At 35.3% G+C, this 20,119-nt stretch overlaps 2 protein-coding genes across 3 annotated transcripts in view; one reads left to right on the forward strand and one right to left on the reverse strand.

The window, feature by feature from the left end:
* LOC408803 (tensin-1) overlaps positions 1 to 19,231 on the reverse strand; it is a 247,322-nt gene extending 228,091 nt beyond the window's left edge. Inside the window, exon 1 of the mRNA XM_026440250.1 lies at positions 19,213 to 19,231. The gene's annotated coding sequence lies outside the window, so the exon portion shown is untranslated. The remainder of the gene's footprint in view (positions 1 to 19,212) is intronic.
* Positions 1 to 20,119, forward strand: part of LOC411023 (cadherin-23) — a 43,025-nt gene that overhangs the window by 12,463 nt on the left and 10,443 nt on the right. The window contains exons 7-32 of one of the 2 annotated variants that reach the window (XM_026440246.1): positions 357 to 495; positions 576 to 831; positions 1,481 to 1,755; positions 1,855 to 2,180; positions 2,259 to 2,570; positions 3,599 to 3,872; positions 3,950 to 4,250; positions 4,425 to 4,620; positions 4,702 to 4,859; positions 4,924 to 5,329; positions 5,405 to 5,593; positions 5,653 to 5,946; positions 6,008 to 6,247; positions 6,323 to 6,508; positions 6,586 to 6,722; positions 6,833 to 7,224; positions 7,299 to 7,563; positions 14,994 to 15,199; positions 15,861 to 16,102; positions 16,338 to 16,421; positions 16,485 to 16,610; positions 16,687 to 16,827; positions 16,969 to 17,092; positions 19,140 to 19,332; positions 19,499 to 19,742; positions 19,918 to 20,076. In XM_026440246.1, coding sequence (XP_026296031.1) covers positions 357 to 495; positions 576 to 831; positions 1,481 to 1,755; positions 1,855 to 2,180; positions 2,259 to 2,570; positions 3,599 to 3,872; positions 3,950 to 4,250; positions 4,425 to 4,620; positions 4,702 to 4,859; positions 4,924 to 5,329; positions 5,405 to 5,593; positions 5,653 to 5,946; positions 6,008 to 6,247; positions 6,323 to 6,508; positions 6,586 to 6,722; positions 6,833 to 7,224; positions 7,299 to 7,563; positions 14,994 to 15,199; positions 15,861 to 16,102; positions 16,338 to 16,421; positions 16,485 to 16,610; positions 16,687 to 16,827; positions 16,969 to 17,092; positions 19,140 to 19,332; positions 19,499 to 19,742; positions 19,918 to 20,076 — 5,865 coding nt within the window. Of the gene's footprint in view, positions 1 to 356; positions 496 to 575; positions 832 to 1,480; positions 1,756 to 1,854; positions 2,181 to 2,258; positions 2,571 to 3,598; positions 3,873 to 3,949; positions 4,251 to 4,424; positions 4,621 to 4,701; positions 4,860 to 4,923; positions 5,330 to 5,404; positions 5,594 to 5,652; positions 5,947 to 6,007; positions 6,248 to 6,322; positions 6,509 to 6,585; positions 6,723 to 6,832; positions 7,225 to 7,298; positions 7,564 to 7,651; positions 8,153 to 14,993; positions 15,200 to 15,860; positions 16,103 to 16,337; positions 16,422 to 16,484; positions 16,611 to 16,686; positions 16,828 to 16,968; positions 17,093 to 19,139; positions 19,333 to 19,498; positions 19,743 to 19,917; positions 20,077 to 20,119 lie in introns of those variants that run through there. The other variant, XM_016911799.2, reaches the window with a different exon arrangement.

Consider the following 20,119-nt stretch of genomic DNA (forward strand, 5'->3'; position numbering starts at 1 on the left):
AAAAGAAAAAAGAAGATCGACGATTTAACACGAATTTCGACAAATTCGTGCAATTACAGGATGCTAAATACATTCGTGGAATATCTTTCTCGTTTCCAGAATTCCTGTTTCGATCAACAGGTGTTTCGCGATTATGTTACCATTCTGTAATTTATGAGAAAGTGGTTTCGTTTCGAAACCGAAGAAAAAGTCTTTTATAAATTCTTTTATAAACTCTCTAAAAGACTTGTACAAAAAGCATTCAATTCTTTGCTTGGTAAAATTTAAGTAAGGACGAAGCAATCTCAAAACTGTATTTTTCTTTGTTTGTTTAATATAATTGTCTCATTCTTCTCACTGGAAAAATTTGTTTCCAGGGTACAAATGGCACGTTTAGAATGTTCATCGAAGGTGACGACGGGATTTTCGACGTAACCCCGTCCAGAGGAATTAACGAAGCTCCCTTCCTGATACGCGTGAAAAATTCGAGCAAGCTAGACTATGAAACTAGATCGGGTATCTATTCTGAATCGATCATTCTCGAATATTTAAATTCAACGTGAAAAAGATCGTGATAATTTCGTTACCGTTTTCAGCGGTAAATTTCACGTTGATCGCGAAGGAGGTGGTGACATTGGCACCGAAACTTAGCAAAGTGCCGGTAGTGGTTTTTATAAAAGACCAGAACGATAATTATCCGGAGTTCACGGAGGAGAAATACGAGGTATCGATTCCGGAAAACTGCGCCGTTGGGACCACGGTGGCGTGGGTTCAAGCATTGGACGAGGACAGCGGCAATTTTGGAACGCATGGGATTAGATACACGAATTTAGGCGGCAGTATTGCATACGCGTAAGTTTCTACAATTAATGGGAAATTCTTTAAAGGTGAAAAAGAGAAAAAGACACTCGAATTTATTCTAAAATTTAAAAAAGAAATTGGAATATATATATTCGACGATTTTTATAACAACTTATATAAACTTATTCCTTGTAATTTATAATTTTACGATTTTTAACAATATTATTCGTAATAGTTTCTTTATTATTGGTTTTTATATCAATAAATTTATTATTATTTTATTTATTTTATGAATTTGGTTTATTATTAATTTTTTATTTAGTTGTTAAATGAGGATATAGAGAGAATTGATTTATCAGAATTTTATTTAATATTTTATACAATAATTTTTCCTTTACCAATATTATATATTATTTATTATATTTATTGGATTGATTGTAGATTAAATTTAATATTATTTATTTATTTATTAATATCATTTTTTTAGTCAAAATTCCAATTTATTTATTTCACGGTTGGTTATATAAAAGCACATGTTGAAGCTCCATATTATGGTTACGATTAATAATTATTTATAAAAATGAATTTATTTGAATCCAAAAAATTTTAGTTACAATTAATTCTTTTGGGGGTTTTAATTTTAAGATTAATATATCTATCTCGATTCGATATAAAAATCAATTATCGCAATTCGTTTCAGACTGTCGATGGATCCTTTAACAGGGATAATCACGGTTAAGGAACCCGGGACAAGTTTCGACCGAGAGCTAGTATCTCGGCATTATTTAACCGTGGAGGCGAGAGACGATCTCGGGAAAGGGAATCGAAATACCGTGCAACTGATCGTCAATGTAAACGACGTTAACGACAATGCGCCCATATTTCTGCAAAACAAATACGAGGCGGTTCTTCTTGAGAACGAGGATCACTTTCAATCGCCGTTAATCGTCGAGGCATTCGACATCGATTTGAATGGTTCGATACTCTACACACACACACACATATATATATATATATGTTAGAGAATTCTTCGTTCTATATCGATTATCCTTTCCTCAAATTTCCTGGAACCAGGTACCAAGAACAGCGAGGTGGTGTACGCTTTAGTGTCGGGAGAATTTTCGAGGAATTTTAGTATCGATTCGAGGCGAGGGATTATTACCCCTACAACGCCTTTGGATTACGAGGCTTTGCCAATCAGTCAAGGGCACAAGGAAACGTCGGTACGGCCATTGAGATTGACGGTGCGTGCAAGGGATATGGGTAGCCCGAGCCTCAGCTCGGACGCGCCATTAATTATTTACCTGAAGGACATCAACGATAACGCGCCCGCATTCGAGAGAACGTTGTACAAAAGAAGCATTCCGGAGGATCTGCCTGGTGGCACCAGCGTGGTTCAAGTATCCATATTATCTCAAACGTTACGTAACGAAATGATTAAAATTCGCAATAAATTTGTATGTCTTGTCGTCGTGCAGGTTAAAGCATGGGATAAGGATTTGTCCTCGCCCAACAACAAATTAGTGTATCGAATCCAGAGCGGCGCAGGCGATAAGTTCGTAATAAGCCCGGAAATAGGGGTAATTAGGGTTGCGCCTGGATCTAATCTAGATCCCGATCTAACTTCGCCGAAAACAACGAGGTACAGCTTGAACGTGATCGCGATCGACAGTGGAACGGAGATTCAAAGAACGGCCGAAGTTCTCGTCAACATTACTATCGTCGATGTTAATAATAAACCACCTGTTTTCATCGATCCTGGTACAGTGACCATTCGTGAAAATACACAGGTACACAATCCTGTGTTTTCGTCTGCTATGAATAATTCTTTTTACGGGAGAAAATGTTTTATTCGTGGAAATTGCGCGTTAACAGTAGAATTTATTTTATAAATATTTTTGCAAGATACTGATAAAATTTTTAATGTACAATAATTGTTTATTTTCGATTCCAAATTTATGAAATCTTGATACAATGAGTATTCGTGAAAATACACAGTGTGTTCGTTAATAATGTTAACAATGTACGATTGTTAAGAATGTAATAGTCATAAAATTTATTTCATAAATATTTCTGCAAGATATTTTAAAGTAAAATTTTGCAATTTTAAAATTTTTAATATACAATAAGGATTTATTTCGATTTCAAATTTATGAAATCCTGAATATTCAAAAATACACAATGTGTTCGTCTTCTATGAATAATTTCTTTAAGAAAAAAATATTCTACCTGTTAAGAATGTAACAGTCATGAAATTTATTTCATAAATATTTCTGCAAGATATTTTAAAGTAAAATTTTGCAATTTTAAAATTTTTAATATACAATAAGGATTTATTTCGATTTCAAATTTATGAAATCCTGAGTATTCGTGAAAATATACAGTGAACTCATCTCCCATGAATAATTTCTTTAAGAAAAAAATATTTTCTTAATTCTTATCTGTTAACAATGTATCAGTCATGAAATTTATTTTATAAACATTTCTGCAAGGCATTTTAAAGTAAAATTTTGCAATTTTAAAATTTTTAATATACAATAAGGATTTATTTCGATTCCAAATTTATGAAATCCTGAGTATTCGTGAAAATACACAGTGTTCTCGTTAACAATGTTAACAATGTACTACTGTTAAGAATGTAACAGTCAAATTTATTTCATAAGCATTTCTGCAAGCCATACTGATAAGTAAAATTTTGCAATTTTAAAATTTTTAATATACGATAATGATATATTTCGATTTCGAAAAAAAAAATTTATAAAACACTCTTTTAGAGAATTACACAAGGATATTAAACATGTGACAATTTGTTATTTAGGTTGGAGCTTACGTGCACCGTGTTGTTGCTAATGATCCAGACATTGCGCCCATATTGCGTTATCGTATCGATCCGAATTCTTCGGAGGCAAGAAACGAGGAGGGGACGTTAATCAAGATCCAAGAGTACGATTATCTGTCCACGTTGGAATTGAACGCGCTCGATGGATTGCTTCGCGTAGTTAAATTGTTAGACAGAGAAAGAGTGGAGACGATAAGATTGGGATTGATCGTTGAAGATTTGGCAGCGATCAGGGGGATACAGACTGCATCCGGTTAGTAGAAAAGAATAAAAGAGAGGAGTGAGCGAAACTTTCTTTTATTTTCTAAATTCTCTAAATCATCATTTCAGCAACGTTGAACATAATAATCGAGGATGAGAACGATAACAATCCGCGATTCCGCCGACCATTTTATAGACGATCGGTGACAGAAAACAGTAAAAATGGCGTGAACATCGCGAACATCGTGGCCGATGACGCTGACAAAAATCGGAGCATTACGTATTCCTTGGAAAGTCCCAAAGAGCTCACGGACTTAGTCCATCTCGACTCTGAAACGGGTGAAATGGTGGTTGCGAACAAAATCGACAGAGAACAATATTCCTGGCTCAATTTGTCGGTTCGAGCCACCGACTCAGGAATTCCACCCAGGTAAATTCTTTGAAATTTTTCATCAATCGATCGTTCATTCGGTGGATAAATTATTCCATTCTTGGATAAAATTGTGGATAAATTTTGTAATTCTCTGTTTCTCGAATATTTTATTAATAACGCATATTTTTTTAAACGTATATTAATATTTTCAATCGCAATTTTACTTTACAGATCAAGTCTTTCCGAAGTGTACGTTCAAGTATTGGATGAAAACGATAACAATCCGTACTTCGTGACCGACATTAATAATCTGAACGTGATGGAGAATTCTAAAATCGGTACAGAGATTGCCACCATCCAAGCTAGAGATCCCGACAGCGGAGATTATGGAAAGATTACGTATCTCTTAGACAGAATGTCATCCGAGGTAAGCCCGAACTAACATCTTCGTCTTCAACATTAGATGAAAAAAAAAAAGAATCCATCATCGAAGATGATCTCTGAACAGGGTACGTTTGCAATCCATCCCGAGACTGGTGCATTGACCGTGGCAGATTCGATCGATTGGGAGGTGAAGCAAAATTACGTTCTAGTCATAGAGGCTTGGGATAATTATCAATTTGGTTACACTGCCGGTGAATCGAGAAACGCTTTCAAACAGATCCAGTAAGTATTTTACGTTTCAAACTTACGACACACGATCTCGAACTTATCGAACTTGTTTGTTAAGGGTGACGGTGACGGACGTTAACGACAACCCACCGAAAATGGACGTGCCCCCGACGTGCGTCACCATATCAGAGTTCCACGACATCAAAGATCTTATTTTCGCCGTCAAAGTGAAGGACGCGGATGATCCGAAGACGCCGAACGGCCGCGCGAAAATTCGAATTCTTTTCGGGAATGAATTAGGCCTGTTCATGTTGGAGCAAACGGATTATTGGACCGCGAATATAAGGGCGGCGCATTCTCTTCGAGGAAAATTCGGGAATTATTCGTTGCACCTGGAAGCGCGAGATCTCGGCAGTCCGTCAAACAAAGACGCTGCCGTTCTGCACATCTGCGTGACCGATTACAACGATAATCCGCCATTGTTCATCAGCCCACAGCACAATACGACTATTCGAATACCAGAGGTGAATTGCGCTTCAATTATACACAAATAATATTAACCAAAAAAATACGTGACGAACAATAATAAAAATTCACAGAACGTAACAGTTGGAACACCGATCATACAAATCGAAGCCAAGGATGCCGATACCGGTCCAAATGGGGACGTTCATTATCGTTTGAAGCAAGACTTGGCCGGCCATTGGAGAACTTTTCACATCGACGATACGACTGGAATTGTCTCGTTGAAACTTCCTTTGGACAGAGAAACGCAGAAATTGTACGAGGTAATGAATTAATTGGCCGATCGATTTATTGAAATTACGATAATCTCTCTCTCCCTCAGATCAGAGTGGAAGCGTACGATCTAGGAACTCCAACCCCGCTCAGCACGGATCTAGATCTAATAATCTACGTGCGAAACATCAACGACTACGAGCCACAATTTTTGCTAGACGTGTTCAACATCAACTTTACGGAAGAACAAGCTCCAGGATCCGAAACGGTACAATTGCCGGAGACGATCGACAAGGACGAGGTTGACGATCTCGATGATCCACCGACCCAAGTGTGCTACTTCATAATCAATGGGAACGACGACGGCCTCTTCGTCCTTGACATATTTAAACACGAATTAACCGTACGTATATCAATCATCGTGGCTCGATATAAAAATTTTACAATTGTCGATCGATTTTCAGACTGCCAGAATATTGGACAGGGAGCAACAAGAGGAACATTTGTTAATCATCAAAGCGACGGAAGATTGTAACATTGTCCCGGCGAACGAGACGTCGTTCGACGAGACGAACGACACCACGTTGAAAGTCGTTGTAAACGTGATAGACGTAAACGACAACCCGCCCAAGTTTGTCAGTAAAATATTTACGGGAGGGGTTACGACCGAGGCTGATTTTGCCTCCCAATTTATGCAAATCAAGGTGGAGTATAAGGGAAAAATGAAATTATTATTCCCTTTTCGAAAAGGGAAGAAGATGAAAAGAATGGTTTTTCAGGCGATCGACTTGGACGCGGATGACAACGCCGTGGTCAATTATTACCAAGTTGGCAAGATACACATGACTTTGACAGAGGGTTTGGACGATATCGAGTTACAACCGTTTCTCGTTAACAAACTCACCGGGGTGGTGAGCTTGAATTTTGATCCTCAAAGAGGGATGAAAGGATATTTTGACTTTATGGTAGGTAATTCAAATTGAATTTACGAGAAATCGTTTAAAAAAAAGAAGAAATTTTATTAATCTTCTAATTCGAACAGGTGCTGGCTAATGATACTTACGGATTAGAAGACACAGCGAGGGTATTTATTTATTTGTTAAGAGAGGATCAGAGAGTTCGTTTCGTGTTGCGACAACATCCACCGGAAATAAGGAATAAAATAGAAACGTTTAGAGAGTGAGCATCTATTGGAGAAAAAAAAAAAAAGAATATTCGAAATTAAAATTTTACTTTTTTTTCTTCGAATTAACTCTTCACAACCGTTTTGACAAGTGAAAAATTTTCAGAATATTGGGGAACGTGACCGGGGCTATAGTGAACATCGACGAATACAAGATTCACGAGAATCACGATGGCTCCGTCGATCGAACGAAGACCGATCTGTACATGCATCTTGTAAATCGTCGAGACAATTCCATTCTCGAAGTGTCGGAGGTCCTCGAATTGGTCGACAGAAATATAGAGAAGCTGGACGGCCTGTTCAAGGAATTCAACGTTCTGGACACGCAAGCGGCCCAGTATCAACCGATTCTCCAGTACGAGCAAGCGGGAACCACTTTTTGGCTTTTGACTTTGACCTTGTTCCTGGGTGCTCTGCTAATTCTCTGCATAGCCCTCTGCCTCTCGCAGAGGGCCTCGTTTCGAAGGCAATTGAAAGCAGCTAACGCCACTCCGTTTGGTAAATGTTATTATACATCGTTAATTTGAAATACAGTAATAATAATTTATGAAAATTATTCGCTTTTGTTGAAGGAACGTCAGACGCGGAATTTATCAGAGGACCGGGCCGTGTACCGAACACCAACAAGCACAGCGTGGAAGGTTCCAATCCAATATGGATGCATGCTTACGAGAACGAATGGTTTAAAAGTGACGAGTCGATCAGTCATATGTCCGAAAGAGACTCTTTGGACGAAAATGCACTGAACAACGAAGATATAATGAACGAAGCTAACGCAAACCAAAGAAACGATGATAAACCGTATTACATCGAGCCAAGGGTGTCTTCCATTTCGAGGTATATTGGAATATAGATTTTTTATAGATGTACAAATTAAAAATTGAAAAAACGACGATACGACGGAAAGTCAATTTTGATTTTACAGCGCGGAAAGTATTCCGGATATACCAAATGACTTCCATAGAAGTTCGCCCATATATAGAAATAATATCGTCAACCCTCTTGGCAAGAAAATAGAAACGACAGAGCTGTAATTGAACAACGATCGTCATTTTACAAAAATGTTTATTTATACGATAATATTTATATAATTTTCGTTAAGAGAGTGTAAAGTTAAAATAATTCGTGTAAATAGTCAACAGCAGTTCGTACAACAAGTATAAGTGATAAGTATATTTAATATATTTATTTTATAATTAATAATTTAAAGAAAAAAAGTAACGATTATATTTACCTTAACGATTATTTGCTGACTTTTTTGCCTCGTGCCTACGGTGATAAGTACAAGCGTTTATCTTTGATGAACTTAATTCGCAAGTACGTAATCATGACTCATCGGTTTTAAATTTAGAAATTTAATGATCTCTGCACATCAATACCTTAAATACATTTGTACACCTTCATACTTTTTTTTTTTCCTTAAGGAATAAAATAATTGATTCAATGATAATACTTTTAATTTTATCCTTCACAATTTACTATTAACTAACATTAAGAATTTAATTTTTATTTGTGTGACGTTCAATACGTAACGTTTGTTTAATAATAAAAAAAAATGTTTTATTCAGTATGGTGCTGCCATCTATCGGTTCCATAACGAATACGCTACCATTATCTTTAACATTCTCACAGCAAGAAGTTAATTAAAGATTAATTACAGATTTAATCAATTAATTGGATCTTCGACATATGTCATTATTGTTTAACGTTTATTAAATCATTCTACGATATAATTTCTCCAAGAATTGAATTTAAAATCTTAAAAATCACTAAAAATAATACTTTTTAAAATTAATCATTCCATTTTATACAAGTTTGGAATCCCTTGTTCCAATTGTTTCAAAAATAATTCTAACAACATCACCTGTTCTTAAACTGCTACTACGTAAAAACTGCTATCTCATATCGAGCCCTTATAAATTAGAACGTGAAAACCGGGCATGCAAAATGAAGCCAACCCTCCCCCCGGAACAATCTTGCTCGTGTATACGTATCCAAAACTGGGTCGCATAATATTAAAGCGCGATGGCACTTGCACGAAGTCCAAGTCCTTCGATGGACAAAACGATGATCCCTTCGCCATTAACAACCCATGCCGAAGAATTCACGAGTTTATGGTTTTTACGATCGATCATGATATATTTTCAGCGAAATTGTTTTTCTTTTTTCATTTTTTTTTTAACGGCGAGAGATCGTTATCCACGAGAAGGTTATGGTGGCGGCTCGTAACGATGGTATCGCGGCACGAAATACCACTAAAAGAAGTATCCATTGTTCGAATGCAAATGAAGCTTGTTGGTACCGGTGACCTCGATGGGTCAGTCACACTTCTTGGTCCCTTTCACCCTTAACTTTCTATACTCGCGCACGTTTAATACAGAGACGTTTCTTGGCGTTTATTTCGACCCGTCACACGCCATCGTCTTATCAATCGTGAGGGAATTGGATTAAAAAGGTAGACGAAAAATCGTATCGATAATCCAAATCAACAATCAATTTCGGATTGTTTGGATCGAAAGAGAACTTTGTCGAATAAATTATAAAGAAAGAATTATTAAATTTCTTATTTAAAAAAATGAAGCGTTGAAAAAGTAGAGATAGCAGAGATAAAATTGTATGTATCGAAGAGATTAATTGGAAAATTTTGTTTAATAACGTTATTTACATAACGTTTCGTTCGCGCTTAAAACAGGAAGTTTCATAAATAGAGGTTGTCGCGCGAGCATACGTTTTACGGGACGGAAAATGAGCGAGGCAGAAGTCGTACGCACAGAAATCGGTTGTAGGTTGAGAGTTGTAGGGTAGCCGAGGAAACGGCCACCTAACTCCCTTATCCTATTCCTGAACGTCAGCTTCGCGTGCAACCTTATGCTAATCTCGATCGGGTATATAAGCGACTGGTCAGTCGGTTGGTTCCCTTCTGCCTCTCCTTTTCAACCCTTCACGAGTCCACACCAACGAACGGAACGACTTACCATCGCCGTTTCACGGTAAAATCGGTGGCGTAGCAGCGCTCCTTAATTGATCGTATTTCCAAATAAATGGGTTTAAATAAATAAACGAAAAAAAAGAAAAAGGAAAAGGAATTAAACTTTCGTTACGAATCTTACAATAATGCACCCTTGTAAGAATTATCAAGTTCCTCCGTTATGCTCGTAATTTTTTACGCCACTTACTTATCACTGCAAATGATAAGTAATCGTTACTTATCCTGAAGTTATATTCAGTCGCTTGTGCCGATCTTGTTTCACGCTATTATGTTACATCGTGTCTTCATTCTAATTTCCATACACTGATCCTTTATTCACAACCTCGAAATACATATATATATATCAATTTATCAAATAAATTATTACTAATATTAATATTTCAGTTCAACATATATATATTAATTTATCATATCGAATTCGAGAAATTTTACCAAATAATTAAATATGAAATAAATAAATAATAATAAATTTAATTGATCAATATTTAAATCCATAAAATATTAATCTCAAAATTACTCTTATAAATATAATATTTATATGTTCAGATAAAAAAATTAAAACAAATATTCTTCTATGATACTCAATATTAAAACCAGATACTAATTCAGATTCCTCTTCAATTAAATCAAATGGTGATTTAACTCAATTAATATTCTAGTAAACATTATTAAATATAATAAAATATAATAAAATTGCAATTTTAATTTTATCTTGATAATAAAAAAATTCACCAAACGAAAATCTTTCAACTAATATTATTAATCTAAAAACCAAAAAAAAAATAAATTAATTTCAAATGAAATTATTGTTGAAACTAATCGTATAGATCCTAAAATTGCATAATTACAATTAGAAATTCGTCCAACAAATAATACTGGATAACAATTCTCTCTCAAACGTCTTTATTCTTTCGTTAAATTTTTTTCAAATTTTGTTATTTTAATATTCAATTATATTTAAATTATATAAATTTAATCGTATAAAGATTTTCGAATTTATAACGTTATGTGAATAAGAATAATTCGATTAAAAAGAAAAAAAAATAAATGTTATAAATCGTTCGAAGCGTTTAATTAAATGATATCAGGATTATTTACGACACGAGAAACTTCGACAATAGTTTTAATTACAGATTATCTTCTCGTCTGGACGATTAAAGAGTAAAGAAATCGAACTCTTGAGATGTCTATCGTCGAAATTTGCTCCCCGTGGAAAACAAATCACGCGACCCCCGCGTTAAAGAACCCCTCCTTATTAGGGAGTGCGTAGCGTATAATGCCGAGGCCCTGACTTCTCGAGCCCTGACTCATCGACGTTACACTGCCATTCGCTATTACATCGATAACTCGCAATTTTTTTTCCTACGAAATCTTTAATCTTCTTTCGCAAATCTTATAATTTCATCTACGCAATTTTTTAAAGAATGAATTATTGAAAAAAAAAAAAAAAGTTTTGGACCGTAAGAGAATATATTTTCGAATTGCGTGAGCTTTGATGGGAAAGGTGCGATATCTAGGATGATCTGAAAGAAAAGAATTAATAAGAATAATTGGGAACAGTGATAAAAGCGAAGAAAGTTCAAGGTAAATGTGATATAGTTCCAAGGATAGAAGGTGATTCGTTATCGTGATATTAAATTGTAAAAAGAATTTCAAGAAAGAAATTAGAATTGTAAGAAACGATCGTTTAAAACTATGTGGAAAGATTTTCGTGAATTAATTCACGTCGGTTATATTAAGTAACCAAGTGTATTAACTATTTTCTGCGCCTTACGTTATCGCGATGATCTTTAAATATAATCAATTCCAAGGTTGATACAAACCATTAAAAACTAGTTACACAAGCGCATACATTATTACAATTTTGTGCTTTGCCCTAGAATCCGCAGTGGAGGATTTGCATAAACGTTACCTTTATACGCATTATTAATGCCGTATAAAATTTCACGTTTGGATGAAAATAAATTGCAATTTCTGAGAAATGCACGGCTAAAAAAGGAAAATGTGAGTTTCACTTTCATCGAAGAATATTTATAGGGTGTTGTATCGATCGTTTCAAATATTTTGCAAAAAAAAAAAAAAAAAAATCAATTAACTCGATACTTTGAAATTGTAAGGAATCGTGAGCAAAAATCGGCGATCCAATAATAAGAAGAAAAGGTGGATGCACCTTGGACAACCTGTGAAGAGGGGATGACCGGTGTTTCGCGGGATATACACGTGACACGAACGTATAGAGTTCGAGTTGAGGGTTGAACGGGACAACCCCTTCACATGCGCGGCGTTCGCGGCCACGTGAAGTGGTGCGTTCTTCCACAACTCTCGAAAATGTCGACCCTCGACCACGGTTAAAACTCCTCGCGTTACTAAAAATCTAATTTCTTTTCGTGGAAATTCTTCTGGTCGAAAAAAAAAAAAAAAGAAAAGAGAAACTTTTTTTCGGTCGAGAAACGAAAGTCAAAATCGGGGAAAAAAAAGACGGAGGAGGAAAATGTTATGAAATGTTATGAAAAGTTTACGTGACGTGTGTTGTCAAAGTGTTACTACTTTAATCGCAAGTGTTCCGTTCAACGTCTTCACGTTATTACGTTATTACATAGTTTTTGAGATATTTGATTATTTTTGAAGCTTTTTTATCGATTTTTATTGATACTCCCAGAACAACCATTTCTGACATGATTGCTCGTTATTTTTAAAGTGATAGTTTTTTCGAGGGAGAGAGAGGTATGATTCGTGAGAAGTGTGGATCGTGTATGAATTACTTTACGCGGGAAAAAGTAATTTTTTTTTGAAGGAACGATCGATGTGGATATCCTGGCAAAAACACGATGCATTGCTTCACGATTTTGCGCTACTGAATGACTCTGCGATCAGGTAAGTAATTGAAACAAGTAATATATAAATAATATTGATAAAATTTAAAAAAAAAACAGTTGTTGTGAAAATTCGAAGTTAATTAAAATTTTAATTAAAATGATAGAAAGAAAATACCATCATTTCGATGCTCTCTAAATTTTATTTTTTAACGGAATAGTAATAAAACACGAAGAAATATAAGTAGATGTCCAATTCGATTGCGTTGTATTTTCCCAAAAGAAAATTTATGCGAATATGTCACACAAGATCGTTTTAATTGACACGACCTGTGTATTTTAAGTTGGCGTGGCATGCCAGCACGACATTTCGTATCCCACTAACGAAGATATTTGATCGTTCTACATTTTACGACTTGAAAGGCGTTCCACCATTTCGTAAATATACGTAATCACGTTTACTTCATTCATAATATTCGTGAAGATAAAGTTTCTCATAATTACTCATTTCACTTTATTTCTCGTTATAAACAATTACATAAATTAATAGAGAAAAATATATATACTGTGATCGAATTCAATATGAATATTGTACGTTATATAATGACAGGTGCGTGTTAAAGGGGGAAAAAAGAAAATCAGATCGATCCATCCCGGAGTGGACAATGACCGGCAGCAGGAATTACCATTAAATTCTTATGCACGAATGGGCAAACTTGAAAGCTCGATTTCCTCTTCTCGAGGACAGAAACATGAGATGAATATTTTTAAACATTTATCAACTGTCTCCGTATCAACACGAACCTATTGAAATTTGATGAGTTGAATAGTTGATAAGTATTCCCTGATTTCCGTTATTTTTAAATATTTTATCAAAGTTCTTTGAACCCTCTATGCATTTTTTATTGCGTTCGAGATTGATCGAACTGTGACTCGTGAGAAAAAACTTTACTTTACATAACCATTTCGAAATTCGAATAATAATTTTCTTTTTCTCTTTGAATTTGTCGTAGAAATAATTGATGTTTATATTATATCTATGTTTACTTCCATCGTGTCCCACGTATTATTTAATTATTCAATTTAGTGAAATTTCATCGACACGTGGCGAATCATGCCATAATGTAAATAATATTACCACGTACAATTCAGGCGAAGTCAGATGTACTTAGTCGTTCTTGAACGACAGACAGAAGACAGACGTCTTGAGAATGAAGCAAATTAAAAGCTTTCAAATTAATTGGGAGGGGAGGGTATTCTCAAATTTTTTGTATGTAATTGATGTATAGCATTGTTCCTAAAATACACACACTATCTAATAGAAAAAATGAAAAATATTAATGGAGTGTATCGCCATTAAAGCATTACGTCAAACCTACTTTTACCAGTAAAAAGGATTGGTACAATTGATACAAAGAACTGACCACTGACGAATACTATTAATTCCGAATAATGAATGGTCACGACCTCGTTTTTTGATCATAAAATCGATATTTCCGATTCTATCAGAATCTTTGTCTTCAATATAGATTATTTACACGTAACCATAGATATTGTTATTCGAATTCTCCTGTCAACAAATCATATATTTAAAAAGAAAAAAAAATCTGAACGATTCATTGTGCTTTCAATACATTTCTTTACGTGTTTAATTTTACGATTAAATAAAAAATATTTTTATAAATTGAGAAGTAAATCGAACGATCGAGAAAGAATAATTTAAGAGGTTGAAAAGAAAACGTTGCGGATGAATATTTTATATATAATTTAAATATTCAGTAGCTCTCTTATGCCATGACATTGATATTTTACATGAATTATTTCTTAGTGAGAGATCGATCAATTTCTTATTGATAATCGGAAATTGATGGCGCCAAACAATAACCGTTCTATCAAATTTTCGAATTCAAATATTAAAACTCACACTATAATAATACACATACGTAATATTCGTTGAAAATAATGTACAAATTGCTCAAATATTTACAAATGAAAATTTACCACCCGATTATTATCGACGAATTACACTACTACTGTTGAAAGGGGGAAGGGTGCGCGCCCTATCACGCGGAACCGAAGGATGACCACCAACTCTCCCTTAAATAATTGCTCACCCGATAAATGGAGTGACTGTCAGCCCGTTGGAAGGAATTCGAACTCGGTTCTTTGCAATATTTAGAAAAGGAATAAGGGAAGTAAGAGATGGAAACTAACGAGATATCGATCATTTCATTAACGCGAGAAAGTGGTAGTAAACTCAAATTGATCGAAAAATAAACTTCTTATTCGCGATAACGATATTGAAATAATATTAAAATTTTTTTTAATATCACAAGTAAACTCAAGAAGGTAAAACGAACGAAATTTTCTGTATGAATAACTTTAACTTTAAAGATTTATTTATTAGATTTATTATTAGAAAAACTTTACGATTTATTTAAGATAAAATTGTCTGATTTTTACAGAATGCCCTTCGCAGGAGAATGGTGCAAAGTATGGATTTATTTCGGATTCGTTTTCGCGTGGGCGAAAGGTGCACGTCCACGCTTTGATACTTCCACGGACATGGGATTAGTTCTAGTTCCAGCGGATGCCGAAGTAGATTCGGTCATTTTTCGCCTTCGCGCCACTGACCAGGATGCGGATTTTCCACTCGTTTTCGAAATAACCGGTAACAACGAATATATAATTTAGCGTGAATTATTTGAATTGACCAGGATGCGGATTTTCCACTCGTTTTCGAAATAACGAATATTATAATTTAGTGTGAATTACTTGAATTGACCAGGATGCGGATTTTCCACTCGTTTTCGAAATAACGAATATTATAATTTAGTGTGAATTACTTGAATTGACCAGGATGCGGATTTTCCACTCATTTTCGAAATAACGAATATTATAATTTAATGTGAATTACTTGAATTGACCAGGATGCGGATTTTTCACTCGTTTTCAAAATAACTAGTAATAACGAATATTATAATTTAGTATGAATTACTTGAATTGACCAGGATGCGGATTTTCCACTCGTTTTCGAAATAACGAATATTATAATTTAGTGTGAATTACTTGAATTGACCAGGATGCGGATTTTCCACTCGTTTTCGAAATAACGAATATTATAATTTAGTGTTACTTGAATTACAACTAAACAAAAAAAAGAGAACAAGATGATAACGATACATCTTTATTATAATTAATTTAATTTTCGACTATTGAACGTATATAGAAGGAATATAAATAAACGATATGAATAATAATATCGTTTAATGTAAATATTAGAAAGAATGAAGTATCGATCGGAGTAATGGTAATTTTTTTTATTTGTTTAGCTACCATCACACCTGTTGTAAGGATCGACAACCTGCCGTGCACGTTGTATAACAAAGTGTGTCAAGCAAATGTGATTCTAACGAAACGGTTAGTTCCCGGACGCCTTCACGATTTTGCCGTGAGGGTTAGGGACACGAAGGGAGACTCGAACTCGATGCAAGCGACTATTTCTGTTACGAACTCGACCACCCCTCGTGATAAAATATTCCCGCACATACCTTCCCTCATTATGGTGCCCGAGGTAATTATTTATCAGAGACAGAAAACGGCGATGCCATTTTAGCCTTTTTAGCGCGTCACAATTTCCTTATCTCTTTCAACGAATTATTCATATTCATAAGAATGTAGGAATAAGAGAAAAAAAGTTTCAGAAATTCGTGATTATTCGTAATTAATAGAGAATATACAAATAGGATAAGGAATAATAATTTTGTATATTTAAAAAAATTAAATTGATGGTTTTCAACTCTCTTTAGGATACCAAACCGGGCAAAGAGTTAGATTATCTTCTAGTGAGAGCCAATTCTCGAAGCGGAAAACCTGTTTACATCGAACTCTGGGTAAGTTACGTAGATATTTATGTGTAAATGGCAAAAATAAATAATTTATCGACATCTTTGTAGCAACCAAAAGAACTTTTCACCATAAGGCAACGACAAACGCCGATCCAAACACGAGGAGTAATCATATTAACCGGAGAGTTAGATTTTGAAACGCAATCTATGTACACCCTTACCATGTATGCCACGGTACGAGAACGATTCAAAGCGAGTAATTGCAATTATTTGTCAATAAAGGAAAAATAAAAGTGTTTCGTTCATTTAGGATCCGTACACGGAACAGGGGAAAGATACGAGAAATATCGCGGGCCTGAGCGTGGTTGTGATAGTTCAAGACGTGCAAGATGTTCCTCCAATTTTTACCTTGGCGCCTCCCCTCACGAGGATTAACAATTCCATACAACCTGTAAGTATCGTGTACAGCAATTTGTCTTTTAATTTGCAAATTTAAATTTCTACCAGAATATTTGAATTGTTGTTAATAAATTATCAAACGTTATCTTATACGAAATTGTCGTAAAGGAGAATAAAGTACGTTTGATTTTAGGGTGATATAGTGGTGCGAGTGCATGCAGAAGACGGAGATAAAGGTGTGCCACGTGAAATCGTGTACGGTCTCGTGTCCGAAGGCAATCCTTTCACGCCGTTTTTTAACATCTCGGAGACAAGTGGTGAGAGAACAATCGCATTTAAAATCATGCCAATTCTAATTTCCTTTTAATTTCCTTCGTTAAAGAAAAACATTAAAAACTATCCATGAAATATTCGAATATGAAATGGAGGAATATAAAAACGATTATCTTTATCACGAGTGATTCATCTTCTAAGATAATCGACTGTCAACCTTATGATCGTAAACAACTGTCTTTTCTTTTTCAAGAATTTCTTTTAATATTAATTCGCAAAAGAGAGAGAGAGAGAGGGAAAACAAAAATTTAATCCAATTCGATATCTTTCCAAGAAAAAAAAAACCTATTTGTCATCACTATCTGAAATACAAATAATGCTCGAGTAATAAAAGTATTCAAATTTCAAATCACGCACGCGAAACGCCTTTATTAAATTCTTAAATCGGTATTCGTAATTTAACCTATTTAAGCTCGAGCTCGAGAAAATTTGATTACCTCGAATAAGAGGGCAGAAATCACAATGATTTACAGGGGTGTAATTACATTTACCATCCGTGCTATCGGTAGACGAATTATTCACGGGGTACACTCATACATAAATCCTCGGATGACCTGATTTCCCCAAGAATTATCCACCGTGATGAGTAGGGTCTCGAATTAATCTACCACCACTTCGATAACCCCCTCCCCTCCCCGCTTCCTAGCGTTAAAGCGTAAGGGAATGATTCATTCCAGGCCCGGAAATATAGTCGATACTGCAAAGGGAGGATTACATATGCAATTACATCCCGGTGAAAAATAAATGAGACCGTGCACACCCAAAGAAATTCCATTACGAGAAACAATATAGAACCATTGACCGATATTAAGAATCAGAATGCTTTCTTTGCGAAAAAAGGAAAAGAGGCTTTCCATTTTTAAAGAGGGAAAAATTAAAATTCATTTTACGAGGATTGATCGTAAAATAAAAATGAAAATGGACAAAATTCTTGGAGTCTTTGGTTTCAAAGGATAAAAAAATCTTGATTTTTTCTTTTTCCAAAAAAAAAAAAAAGGAACGCGTTTTTCATCGTTGGAGGATAAACACTGTAAAAGGCCGTGAAACGGCGGGGCAACTTTATACGCTCGTTTTCCAAGATGATTACATGAACACCTCGCACGAACGTGTTTATCTAATGTTGGAGATCGGCGATACGGTGATTCTTTTCTCTTCTTTTCTTTTTCGCGAAACCAAAAATGAGCGGGAGGCGAAGAACTCGATGGAAGTGGTCAGGGAGAGTAAAGTCTTGACGCGGTCTACAACGCGGTATCGATCGTAGTTGGGGGTCAGTCTCTGCTTTTCAGGCTACGATGCTTATCATTTCGTGACACGAAGCATGCGACCTCTTCGTGTACATGTGTACGGGCGTTGTGTAGAGGGAAAGGGAGTGAAAAAGAACAGGACAGGGCAGGGAAAGAATATGGGAGATAAAGGGATATTGTGCTCTCCTTGAAGAAAGAAAGGGCAAGCGGCTATAATTTTTTTTTTTTACGCAACAATGGCGGAATAAATTGGACGAGATAAGGAAATTTTTAAGTATCTTCGATCGATCGTCGCGTTGAGAACGACGCGTTTATTCCGACGATATTTTAAATAATATTTTTTAAATTCGAAGCTTTAACTAAACAGTCGGTGTTTCAATAAAGTTTGAATAATGTATGATGAAAATATACACGTATTTAATGTTTTTCTAAACTTCGTTCCGTGATACCACGTTGTGGAAAATTTTTTATCACTGGACACGCGTGTTTCACGTTATCGTGCATAAGTGAACAGGATCATTGACCGAAATTCATTTTGTTCATAATTTATAACACGTAATTGGTAATTGATCTATCGACGTGCAAACAAAATTTTACATTTTATACACGAAATTTTAAACACGCGTGTAAATAAAATTTGTAGAAAATTTGATTGTAATTATTTTTATGGATAAATAATTTTTTCAAAGTATCATAATATTTTAAATTGGAAAGTTTGTTACGCGAAGAATTTTAAACTTTATTTAGATTTAGTTGTTTAATTATTTAAATTATATTTAATTGATAGGTGAAATCACTCTTGCTAGACCTTTGGAGGAGCTCACGCAAATCACGCACGTCGGAGCTCCGGTTGTACTTACGGTAGTTGCTGAAGAGATAAGAAGGAACAGGGACGAGCCACCAGCCCAAGCGACAGTTGTCGATGTCGGTTTCCTTCTTGGGGAACCAGGAAACAGCCCACCGTACTTCGAGAGTGATAAGTTGGTACCTGAAACGTGAATTATTTCCAAGTATTATATAACAACTATTTCTAAATAACTCACGTACATATATATATAAATTTCTTTTAATCCCTTCATATCTATAAAATTTGAAGAATCTTTATCGAAATTAAACCAACTCTTTTTTCTTCGCTCTTTCTCGTAGCTACATCGCCACGATAGACGAGAATCCCGAACCGGGGACCGTGATAAACTTTGGTGAACAGTATTCGACCAGGGTGAAGGATGAAGACATCGGGAAAGCCGGAGTGTTCACGTTAAAATTGGAGAATAACAATAATACGTTCGAAATAAATCCAACAGTAGCGGAGCGTAGCGCGGATTTCGTCATAACCGTACGAGATAACACGCTAATTGATTACGAATTGTACAAATCTTTATCTTTCAAGGTAATTAATATGATATATATATATTCTATTATTAAATTCGTTAATCGATACAAACTTTTCCGACTACGTTTTCCATCATCCATCCATCGTTTTCCATCATCCATTCCATCGTTTTCCATCATCCATTCCATCGTTTTCCATCATCCATTCCATCGTTTTCCATTCGATCATTCAGATCGTTGCTCAAGAAGTTGGTCCGGCGACAAATCTGTCGGCACTGGTGCCAGTTACCATATCTCTAAGAGACGTGAACGATAATTCACCGATATTCGACCAAGAATCGTACGAAGTGACGTTGTCCGAGAACGTGACCGAAGGTTCGCGCGTGACACAGGTGTGAAATTTTCTCGCGACACATCACATTTGTGCGGGCGATA

Source organism: Apis mellifera, linkage group LG4 (genome assembly GCF_003254395.2).
Source record: "Apis mellifera strain DH4 linkage group LG4, Amel_HAv3.1, whole genome shotgun sequence".
NCBI lineage: Eukaryota > Metazoa > Arthropoda > Insecta > Hymenoptera > Apidae > Apis > Apis mellifera.